At 37.9% G+C, this 12278-nt stretch overlaps 2 protein-coding genes across 2 annotated transcripts; both read right to left on the bottom strand.

Moving 5' to 3' along the window:
• Positions 1-3308: 3308 nt before the first annotated feature.
• On the bottom strand, positions 3309-6853 carry LOC145909207 (solute carrier family 2, facilitated glucose transporter member 7-like). The gene is made up of 11 exons (XM_082996537.1): positions 6820-6853; positions 6578-6668; positions 6361-6492; positions 5772-6039; positions 5524-5645; positions 5199-5369; positions 5050-5147; positions 4606-4777; positions 4224-4387; positions 3723-3867; positions 3309-3527 (listed from the first exon to the last, which is right to left on the bottom strand). Exons 2-11 carry the CDS (start codon positions 6590-6592, stop codon positions 3399-3401), a joined length of 1416 nt encoding a protein of 471 aa, XP_082852663.1. The 5' UTR covers positions 6593-6668; positions 6820-6853; the 3' UTR covers positions 3309-3398.
• A 1463-nt stretch (positions 6854-8316) lies between these two features.
• On the bottom strand, positions 8317-12257 carry LOC145908716 (solute carrier family 2, facilitated glucose transporter member 7-like). The gene is made up of 11 exons (XM_082996039.1): positions 12185-12257; positions 11939-12029; positions 11722-11853; positions 11166-11433; positions 10901-11022; positions 10608-10778; positions 10458-10555; positions 10126-10297; positions 9809-9972; positions 8767-8911; positions 8317-8573 (listed from the first exon to the last, which is right to left on the bottom strand). Exons 2-11 carry the CDS (start codon positions 11951-11953, stop codon positions 8445-8447), a joined length of 1416 nt encoding a protein of 471 aa, XP_082852165.1. The 5' UTR covers positions 11954-12029; positions 12185-12257; the 3' UTR covers positions 8317-8444.
• Positions 12258-12278: the final 21 nt, after the last annotated feature.

Here is a 12278-nt window from a genome sequence, read left to right as displayed (position 1 = left end):
ACCACTGCTGTTTATTGTTAAAACAAATCCACAATACATGGTGGTTAATTTTATATGCATTTATTTTATCTGCGCATATACAAAGGGCATTAGACTTTCTCCAAGGTTTATTGGGTAAGAATCTTCTGCTTCATGTAATTAAGCATCATGCATATATTAAACCAGACTGGAACATTGATTTCATTTAAAGTGAGCTTGGATCTCATCCGGGGTTCTCCCCTGTGTGTCGGGAAGGTACACCAGTTGAAAGATGAGGAACACAATCGAACATCCAAGCCAGATTGTCATTGAGTAGGGACCAAGGGAAATCTGCATTAAAAAATATAAATTATCATCCCATTTTCGATTTTCAGGAAATATCGCTGCCACGACGATCTGCTTTTTACAAAGAAGGTTACGAAATATTTAGAAATAATCACGAGACTCCCAGTGACGCGGGTATTTTTACGTTGGAGGCAATAGAATGAGGTTTACCTAATCGTGAAAAGTTCGGCACCATGGAATCGGCTCCGGTGGTTTTTGAAGTACATGTACGAAGCACCGTAAACCACTAAAAAGATGTGATAGGTCAGGACATAAGGTTTACAGGCTTCGCAGCCAAGGCATTGCAGCCAAACTGGATCATCCACATTTCCCGACAAGCATGGCATTACTTCTGCATAAGTCAGGACATGATTTATTCTGCTTGCTGAAATCCAACGAGCGTACTTCTCAAATAGTTTTTGCAATCTTCAATCTTTCTAATAAATCATGTAATCATGACATTTGTTTGTTAGAAGTGGATACAATTTTACACAATGGTTCTTCTTGGGGGGAGTGGGGCAATCCTGCCATTCATGCAATTGTTTTTAAATATTACTGCGTTGTTTGAACAATCAAGGAATAATGTCAGTAATGAATTTCACGAAGTTTTACGCAAAACGTGATTTCTGAAACTGCAATCTGTCGATCATTATGTAATTAATACAATGATAGAGCATCGCGAGTGTACTAAAAATAGCATTCAGATCGCGTAGGAGTTCACGTTTTAATCTTATTACATATCCGGCCTGATGCGTCCAACAGGTTCTCGACCACTGCTGTTTATTGTTAAAACAAATCCACAATACATGATGGTTAATTTTATATGCATTTATTTTATCTGCGCATATACAAAGGGCATTAGACTTTCTCCAAGGTTTATTGGGTAAGAATCTTCTGCTTCATGTAATTAAGCATCATGCATATATTAAACCAGACTGGAACATTGATTTCATTTAAAGTGAGCTTGGATCTCATCCGGGGTTTTCCCCTGTGTGTCGGGAAGGTACACCAGTTGAAAGATCAGGAACACAATCGAACATCCAAGCCAGATTGTCATTGAGTAGGGACCAAGGGAAATCTGCATTAAAAAATATAAATTATCATCCCATTTTCGATTTTCAGGAAATATCGCTGCCACGACGATCTGCTTTTTACAAAGAAGGTTACGAAATATTTAGAAATAATCACGAGACTCCCAGTGACGCGGGTATTTTTACGTTGGAGGCAATAGAATGAGGTTTACCTAATCGTGAAAAGTTCGGCACCATGGAATCGGCTCCGGTGGTTTTTGAAGTACATGTACGAAGCACCGTAAACCACTAAAAAGATGTGATAGGTCAGGACATAAGGTTTACAGGCTTCGCAGCCAAGGCATTGCAGCCAAACTGGATCATCCACATTTCCTGACAAGCATGGCATTACTTCTGCATATGTCAGGACATGATTTATTCTGCTTGCTGAAATCCAACGAGCGTACTTCTCAAATAGTTTTTGCAACCTTCAATCTTTATAATAAATCATGTAATCATGACATTTGTTTGTTAGAAGTGGATACAACTTTACACAATGGTTCTTCTTGGGGGGAGTGGGGCAATCCTGCCATTCATGCAATTGTTTTTAAATATTACTGCGTTGTTTGAACAATCAAGGAATAATGTCAGTAATGAATTTCACGAAGTTTTACGCAAAACGTGATTTCTAAAACTGCAATCTGTCGATCATTATGTAATTAATACAATGATAGAGCATCGCGAGTGTACTAAAAACAGTCATTCAGATCGCGTAGGAGTTCACGTTTTAATCTTATTACATATCCGGCCTGATGCGTCCAACAGGTTCTCGACCACTGCTGTTTATTGTTAAAACAAATCCACAATACATGATGGTTAATTTTATATGCATTTATTTTATCTGCGCATATACAAAGGGCATTAGACTTTCTCCAAGGTTTATTGGGTAAGAATCTTCTGCTTCATGTAATTAAGCATAATGCATATATTAAACCAGACTGGAACATTGATTTCATTTAAAGTGAGCTTGGATCTCATCCGGGGCTCTCCCCTGTGTGTCGGGAAGGTACACCAGTTGAAAGATGAGGAACACAATCGAACATCCAAGCCAGATTGTCATTGAGTAGGGACCAAGGGAAATCTGCATTAAAAAATATAAATTATCATCCCATTTTCGATTTTCAGGAAATATCGCTGCCACGACGATCTGCTTTTTACAAAGAAGGTTACGAAATATTTAGAAATAATCACGAGACTCCCAGTGACGCGGGTATTTTTACGTTGGAGGCAATAGAATGAGGTTTACCTAATCGTGAAAAGTTCGGCACCATGGAATCGGCTCCGGTGGTTTTTGAAGTACATGTACGAAGCACCGTAAACCACTAAAAAGATGTGATAGGTCAGGACATAAGGTTTACAGGCTTCGCAGCCAAGGCATTGCAGCCAAACTGTATCATCCACATTTCCTGACAAGCATGGCATTACTTCTGCATATGTCAGGACATGATTTATTCTGCTTGCTGAAATCCAACGAGCGTACTTCTCAAATAGTTTTTGCAACCTTCAATCTTTATAATAAATCATGTAATCATGACATTTGTTTGTTAGAAGTGGATACAACTTTACACAATGGTTCTTCTTGGGGGGAGTGGGGCAATCCTGCCATTCATGCAATTGTTTTTAAATATTACTGCGTTGTTTGAACAATCAAGGAATAATGTCAGTAATGAATTTCACGAAGTTTTACGCAAAACGTGATTTCTAAAACTGCAATCTGTCGATCATTATGTAATTAATACAATGATAGAGCATCGCGAGTGTACTAAAAACAGTCATTCAGATCGCGTAGGAGTTCACGTTTTAATCTTATTACATATCCGGCCTGATGCGTCCAACAGGTTCTCGACCACTGCTGTTTATTGTTAAAACAAATCCACAATACATGGTGGTTAATTTTATATGCATTTATTTTATCTGCGCATATGCAAAGGGAATTAGACTTTCTCCAAGGTTTATTGGGTAAGAATCTTCTGCCTCATGTAATTAAGCATCATGCATATATCAGCCCAAACTGGAATATTGATTTCATTTGAAGTGAGCTTGGATCTCATCCGGGGTTCTCCCCTGTGTGTCGGGAAGGTACACCAGTTGAAAGATGAGGAACACAATCGAACATCCAAGCCAGATTGTCATTGAGTAGGGACCAAGGGCAATCTGCATTAAAAAATATAAATTATAATCCCCATTTTGTCCGTCCTATTTTCTATGTGTGCAATACATTTTCTATTCAGCTAACTGCTCCTTTCTCTGGCCAAAAAACGGGTATAAAACGTTTGACATGCAAAGTGGAATTTTATGATAAGCACACGGCATTATTTTTGCGAATATCGAAACTTTTTATTTCCTCACCTGTAAATAAGGGGGGATAAAACCCACAAACCAGGAGAGAACCCACATAAAAAACGACCCACAAGCAAGGGCCGTGGCTCTAGTCGGTTCAATGGTCAAATCTCCGAGCAACACGAGTGTTCCCAGGCTGCTTCCTCCAAAGAAACTTTAAACAAAATCAAGAAACGTGAGTATTTATGGCTTCGCTGATTATCAAGGTGTGCTGTCACCGCAGCTAGACGGTCGGGAGAGTTTACGCAAACATCGCGATGTCGAGACGTGACCCCGTGGTTTAGGAAAGTAGTATGACTTGTTTCGCCTCTAATTTCGTGGAAAACAAGCTATGTTATAGTGCTATTCTTTCTGCTAAGCATAGTAATCAATAAGAATTGTTACTCTGGCACCTAAGTTACGAACAAGTTTATTGTAACCAACGTATCCTCCATAATCTGGCGGGACTTCCTCAGCGATATAACGTTGGTTACAAAAAACATTAATTATTACTATGAAAGCATCACTCACCTAACCATGAAGATAGCAACAGAGATGATAGCAAAGTAAGGCATAACATCGGGTGCGAGGTGAGCTGTTGTTTGACTTATTGTGAATAAGGTGAGAGCAAATAGTATGGAAATGTTTGCACCGACATTAACCTTCTTCCCACCGAACCGATCAACTAACTTGGACTAAAACGTATCAAAGATAATTTTGAAACTTATCATAAAAGTAGTGCTGAAATTTAATTAAAAATAAATTGTCACAAGTGTCATGTGACTACAGAATAAGAAAACTGGATGAATATATACCAAAGGCCTTAAAATTGCCATGTGTTGGTACGGATTTTTTGGAATATGTTCCCAGATGAGACTGAAGTTATATTTATTCAGGTATTTTTTACACTTACACCGATTATTCCTGCAAAAACTTGCAGAGCAAAAACTCCGATTGTGCAGAATATGACAATTTCCGGATCAATGTTGGCTTGCAAAAACACTTGGTCAGTGTAGATGATAAAGTTGTTGACTCCAGTAAGCATCAATCCCGAATCAACAGCAATAATAGTCAATGCTTGGTTTCTAAAATTAAGATTTTAATTCATGGTGACTGTTTTGTGCAAGTGGTTTCTTGATAAATGGAAATGCTTTATGTGCACAGTCTAGCATTTATATTGCTTTTGGATAAAAAGTTGTGATTTTAAATGCACAATTTATTTATTTATTATTAACGTTCATGAACGTACTACATAATCACACGTCTCTAAACAAACGCAAAAAATATATTTCTATGGTCTGCTTGGTTTGCACTCACAACTGTGTCACATTTGTGTTTTCAATAGACAGTAAAATACCTGTATTGTTTTGTGCTGAAAAGTTCTTTAACGCCAACAAGCTTGCTGCTCTTGTTCACTTCAGTTTTAATAGTGTCAAGTTCCCTTTTGCAGTCGCTCTGAAATAATACGTATATTAGCTGCGTTTGACACAGGTCTCTTAAGCTTACTGTGCTTCCTGTACGTAACCTTTTCAAAGACTCCGTTGCTTCTTTCAACTGCGATTTTCGAACCAAATAAAACGGCGACTCTGGAATCCAAGGGCTTGTGATTAAATAAATCAAAGATGGGATTGCTGCGATTGCAACTAGCACAGGCCAGTAATGGATGTTGCCCAGCGCCTAGAGGAACAAAAATTGGAAGAAACGTGTTTTGGATTTTGTAACTATAGGTTGTTATGCGCGTTGAGGCGTGAATGATTGACAACTGCAATTCCTGTATTTGAGTGATAAAACAACAGCAAGGTTCGTAAATTTACAAGTTGGATCTAGTTACCTTCGGATGTGCAAATGATGGACCGAGCAGACAGCCAACTGATAAAGTGATTCCGCCATAACTTTGCCAAACAGGTATTCTCCTTCTCGCACACAACTGCGTAACCATAGACGGCAGCAACGCTATACAAACAAAAAGAAACATAATAATAACATTTCATCACTTGATAATCAATTAATTGTGAATAAATTAGACTCATGTTCTCATGACCTGATGCATTGACTATACTTGTGTAAATTATAACACACCATAAAAGACACCGAGAGGGAAACCGCTGAACAATCGACCAATGATCATCGCTTCGTACGACCACGTGATTCCTGCGACCAATGACATGACAAGAACTCCTATAATGTTAAGCACGTGGCAAAGTTGCAGTAAACGTTTTCCGGAAAGAAAACAAAGCATAAATTGGCTGCTCGTTCCTCCTATGATGCCCCCAACAATGATAAACGACATTGTAAGGGTTAGGAGAAGAAGCCACTTGTCTTCAGGAATTGGAACACCATTTCTCTCCTATACAAATAATAATGCCTTTAGTAGCAACAATTTTTCAGAAGGTTACAAAAAATTTTCGCAGGAAAATCTGTTGGTATTTGGCTGACTTTTATCACTTTATCGCAAGAACGCGGTTTTCGGGGCCGATTGCCACTTTTTTATTTAATTTTATTGTCCTGTCATCCATACGTTAAAACATTTTTAAGCAATGCGAAAAATAACTCCTGGGTCAAACGACTTTTAAAATATCCAGAATTTGCCGTAGTTCGCAACTTTCCTGAAGGAATCTTGCAATATATGTAGTCAACCGTAACTTAATTTATTTTCGCGTTAACTTACGATGTACGTGGAGTTGTACATGGAGTGCAGAGCTGGTATAATAGGGCCGAGTACTGTGAAATGAAAACCGATGCAAAAAAATCCCAGAGGAGCAGTCACGAACATCACAAACGCAGCAAACCATGAGTTGGCCTTGTGACAAAAGAATTATTTGGTTAATTTACTAACATTGATGTTGTAAACTAGAATGAATATTTTGCTATGAAGTTTCATTTACCGATTCATCTTCCATTTCCTTACAGAATTGTTAATCAGTGCAAAAGAGGTACAAGTAACCAAATTCAAAAGAGAATCAGCACCAAATTTACCTACAACATGCACCAATAAAAAAGTTTACTAATCTGTAGAGCAATCACTATCTATAGAGCAAAAAACACAACAAAGTCGCCATAGGTTAATTGGAAACCGTTTAACACTGCTCATTAATACGTTCCATTATATTCTTGCTATATGGTTTACCTTAATAATGTCGCCACGTTTCACTATCTTCCTGTCGTTTTTTACGCTTGTGAGTCATTTTTAAGGATTTACAATCTTCTTTACACTGCCTTCTTCGCTGCAAGATTAAGCTTTTAAGGCACGACCACTGCGAGGAAAAAATCTGAGATTGTAGGTGGTCCCAAGGCTTTGCGGGAAAAATCAGTCAGTTTGAAAGTAAACGATGATATCTGTGTCCCCGTTTATGGACTTCCTGATTTGCTATGCCTTGCACCCAACTGGATCTGAATAAAATTAGTTTAAAAGATATAATTTTGCAAATTTTACTTTTTTGCTACAAGCATAAACAGTCCTTTTTTTATCATGACTAAACCTAAATGTTAATATTTATGAGATTTCTGATTTATAGCGAAATTGCGCTAAAGCAAAAATACAAAGGATTCGAGCAATTCGATTATTATTACATTGGAACATCCCTAAAAATAAACAATGTGTGGCTAATGCGTGTGCAACATTTGTTAGGAAATTTACTACATGTATGGAGATTAAGATTTGGCCTACGTAATAGTTAACCAGAAGCTTCCAAATTGTCAAGTGCAATTCTTTCTTAACGTGGTAACACAGTTGTTTACCTTGAAGTAATCGTGTCTACTCATTAACCACTGTGCTCTAAACAAAAATTACGTTGCAAACCGACTCAGTTCCTTTTAAGTCCTGTTGACGTAGGTTTGTCGGGTGTCTGCAAATACCTCTGCAATAAGCTCGACAATATTTACGCATTCTGCACGTATCAAATGTCCCGACAAGGATGGATTAGCTGCTCCTTGGCAAAACTGATTAGCAGGAAAACAAAGGCAACTGTTAGTATTGGTTTCGCGCCCCCGACGATTCCGTGTTTGTTTGCCACAAAGTCGGTTTAGACGCTTGTAATCCTGGTTTGGTAAACAGATATGAATTCAAACGCGGAACAACATTGAATGGAAAAATGACTGTAGTAATAAATATATTCTGAGTGTAAAAAGACTGACCTCTTTATACCCAGAGCTATGAGAAAACCCGTGAGTTGTGTTCCAAAATAAATATATTGTTTTTGTATTATGATTGCCGTCATTTGTCATAATTTCTTTGGTAAATACGAAGATTTTATCTATGTCTCTCACATGCGGTGGTTTACAATCCGTGCGCTGAAGTACACAGGGAATTTAAATTGCGTTTTTCTTAATGAAAACGTGAATGTATTTAAAGTTTAAACATGGCATAAATTGTGGTGTCTGCCGACACGGAATTGTCGTACAAATGTACATGCACAAGTTTTACGAAAAATGTAATTTCTAAAACTGCAATCTGTTTTCATTATGTAATAAATGCAATGATGGAGCATAGCGAGTAAGTACTAAAAACAGTCATTCGGATCTCGAAGGAGTTTTTGATAATTGAACATACGGTCTGCTGCGTCTAAAAGTTTCTCGGCGTCTGTTGTGTAATGTTGAAACAAACCCACAATACATGTTTGTTATATGTTTATTTATTTCACCCACGTATATACAAAGGTCATTAGACATTCTCAAAGGTTTATTATGTTAGAATCCTCTGTCGCATTACGCATCATGCGTATGTTACACAAGCCCAAAACTGGAACATTGATTTCACTTAAAGTGAGCTTGGATCTCATCCGGGGTTCTCCCCTTTGTGTCGGGAAGGTACACCAGTTGGAAGATGAGGAACACAATCGAACATCCAAGCCAGATTGTCATTGAGTAGGGACCAAGGGCAATCTGCACAAAAAAATATAAATTATAATCCCCACTTTGTCAGTTTTATTTTCTATGTGTGCAATACATTTTTTTCAGCTAACTGCTCCTTTCACTCGCCAAAAAACAGGTATAAAACGTTTGACATCCAAAGTGGAATTCTATGATAAGCACACAGAATTATTTTGGCAAATATCGAAACTTTTTATTTCCTCACCTGTAAATAAGGGGGGATAAAACCCACAAACCAGGAGAGAACCCACATAAAAAACGACCCACAAGCAAGGGCTGTGTCTCTGGTCGGTTCAATAGTCAAATCTCCGAGCAACACGAGTGTTCCCAGGTTGCTTCCTCCAAAGAAACTGTACACAAAATCAAGAAACGTGAGTATTTGCGTCGAGTCATTGGCTTCGCGGATTAGTAGGGTGTGCCGGATGTTTTGCAATCTGCTGTCACCGCGGTTAACTGAATTCCAGACGGTCGGGAGAGTTGACGCAAAAAGCCCGACGTCGAGACAACGCACAGTTAAAATGCATCTTCAAAGCATGTTTTAGTTATTTTAATCCAAAAGATAATCGAAAGTGTCACTTTCGGATTACTTGAAGGCTTTATTATAAAACCTCAAGTTATATTCATTCCACCGGCACAGAACTAACAACAGGTAAACAACAGCTTTCTGCAGCCTTCGGTATATTTGCGTTGTCCAGAAAGTAAACAAGCCTTCAATAACAAGCTTATTATCACCTATTGCAAAACAGCATTTTCGTGTTTGGCGAAAATTTGACCACATGAGAATGGGAAAGTAATACGACTTGTTGCGCATTCACATTCATGGAAAACAAACTATGTAACTTTATAGAGCTAATCATAGTAAGCATAGTAATTAAAAGGAATTGTGGTGTGCCCAGTGTTTTGCAATCTGTTGTCACCGCAGCTAGACGGTCGGGAGAGTTTACGCAAACAGCGCGATGTCGAGACGTGATCCCGTGGTTTAGGAAAGTAATATGACTTGTTTCGCCTCCAATTTCGTGGAAAACAAGCTATGTTATAGAGCTATTCTTTGTGCCAAGCATAGTAATCAATGAGAACTGTTCCTCTGGCACTTAAGTTACGAAAGTGTTTATTGTAACCAACGTTTCGTCCACCATACGGCGAGACTTCCTTTATAGGGTTATACGTTGGTTGCGAAAAAACACTAACGTAACAGAAGTGCCATAAGTACAATTTCTATTAATTATGACTTTGAAAGCATCACTAACCTAACCATGAAGATAGCAACAGAGATGATAGCAAAGTAAGGCATTACATTGGGTGCGAGATGAGCTGTTGTTTGACTTATTGTGAATAAGGTGAGAGCAAAAATTATGGAAATGTTTGCACCGACATTAACCTTCTTTCCACCGAACCGATCAACTAACCTGGACTAAAACGTAACAAAGATGATTATAAAATTTTTAAGTAATGTTGAAATTTGATTAAAAATTAATTAAAATTGCCATGTGTTGGTATAGATTTTTTGGAATATGTTCCCAGATGAAACTGAAGGTAGATTGATTCAGGAATTTTTTACACTTACACCGATTATTCCTGCAAAAACTTGCAGAGCAAAAACTCCGATTGTACAGAAAGTGACAATTTCCGGATCAATGTTGGCTTGCAAAAACACTTGGTCAGTGTAGATGACAAAATTGTTGACTCCAGTAAGCATGAATCCCGAATACACAGCAATAATAGTCAATGCTTGGTTTCTAAAGGTAAGATTTTTTTTCATGGTTACTGTTTTCGGCAAGTTTTTTTGATAAATGGATATGTACACGTCTTTAATAAAATTAAGTATTTTTTTTATGCTTTGGTTGTTTTGCACTCACAACTGTGACACGTCTGTGTTTTCAATAGGCAACAAAATACCTGTATTGTTTTGTTCTGAATAGTTCTTTCACTCCAACAAGCTTGCTGCTCTTGTTCACTTCGGTTTCAATTGTGTCAAGTTCCCTTTTGCAGTCGCTCTGGAATGAAACGTATATAAAACTACGTTTGACACTGGACTCCAAAGCTTACTGTGCTTCCTTTTCGTAACCTTTTCAAAGACTCCGTTGCTTCTTTCAACTGTGATTTTCGAACCAAATAAAACGGCGACTCTGGAATCCAAGGGCTTGTGATTAAATAAATCAAAGATGGGATTGCTGCGATTGCAACCAGCACAGGCCAGTATTGAATGTTGCCCAGCGCCTAGAGGAACAAAAATTGGAAAAAATGTGGTTTGGATTTTGCAACCAGGCTGTTATGCGCGCTAAGGCGTAAATGATTGAGTGATAAAACAACGGCAAGATGTACAAGTTGGATCTAGTTACCTTCGGATGTGCAAATGACGGACCGAGCAGACAGCCAACTGATAAAGTTATTCCGCCATAACTTTGCCAAACAGGTATTCTCTTTCTCGCACATAATTGCGTAACCATAGAAGGCAGCAAAGCTATACAAACAAAAAGAAACATAATAATAACATTTCATCACTTGATAATCAATTAATTGTGAATAAATTAAATTCATTTTTTCATCAAAAGGCGAAAGCCTGATGTCCTGATGCATTAACTATACTTGTGTAAATTGACACACCATAAAAGACACCAAGAGGAAAACCGCAGAAAAATCGACCAATGATCATCGCTTCGTACGACCACGTGATTCCAGCGACCAATGACATGACGAGAACTCCTATAATGTTAAGCACGTGGCAAAGTTGCAGTAAACGTTTTCCGGAAAGAAAACAAAGCATAATTTTGCTGCTCGTTCCTCCTATGATGCCACCAACAATGAGAAACGACATTGTAAGGGTTAGAAGAAGAAGCCACTTGTCTTCAGGTATTGGAACACCATTTCTCTCCTAAACAAATAACAATGCCTTTAGTAGCAACAATTTTTTTCGCAGTAAATTCTGACTTTTATCATTTTATCGCAAGAACGCGGTTTTCGGGACCGATTGCCACTTTTTTATTTAATTTTATTGTCCTGTCATCCATACGTTAAAACATTTTTGTGCAATGCAAAAAATAACTACTGGGTTAAACGACTTTTAAAATATCCAGAATTTGCCGCATTTCGCAAATTTCCTCAAGGAATCTTACAACAAATAAAATCAACGGTAACTTAATTTATTTTCGTGTTTACTTACAATGTACGTGGAGTTGTACATGGAGTGTAGAGCTGGTATAATGGGACCGAGCGCTGTCAAATGAAGACCGGCGCAAAAAAATCCCAGAGGAGCAGTCACGAACATCACAAACGCAGCAAACCATGAGTTGGCCTTGTGACAAAAGAATTATTTGGTTAATTTACTAGCATTGATGTTGTAAACTAGAATGAATATTTTGCTATGAAGTTTCATTTACCGATTCATCTGCCATTTCCTTACAGAATTGTTAATCAGTGCAAAAGAGGTACAAGTAACCAAATTCAAAAGAGAATCAGCACCAAATTTACCTGCAACATGCACCAATAAAAAAGTTTACTAATCTATAGAGCAATCACTATCTATAGAGCAAAAAACACAACAAAGTCGCCATAGGTTAATTGGAAACCGTTTAACACAGCTCATTAAGCGATACGTTCCATTATATTCTTGCTATATGGTTTACCTTAATAATGTCGCCACGTTTCACTATCTTCCTGTCGTTTTTCACGCTTGTGAGTCATTTTTAAGGATTTACAATCTTCTTTACACTGCCTTCT

Source organism: Ascidia mentula, chromosome 7 (genome assembly GCF_947561715.1).
Source record: "Ascidia mentula chromosome 7, kaAscMent1.1, whole genome shotgun sequence".
Taxonomy (NCBI): domain Eukaryota; kingdom Metazoa; phylum Chordata; class Ascidiacea; order Phlebobranchia; family Ascidiidae; genus Ascidia; species Ascidia mentula.
The sequence above is the reverse complement of the archived record's forward strand: the minus strand, read 5'-3'. Positions and strand labels throughout refer to the sequence as shown.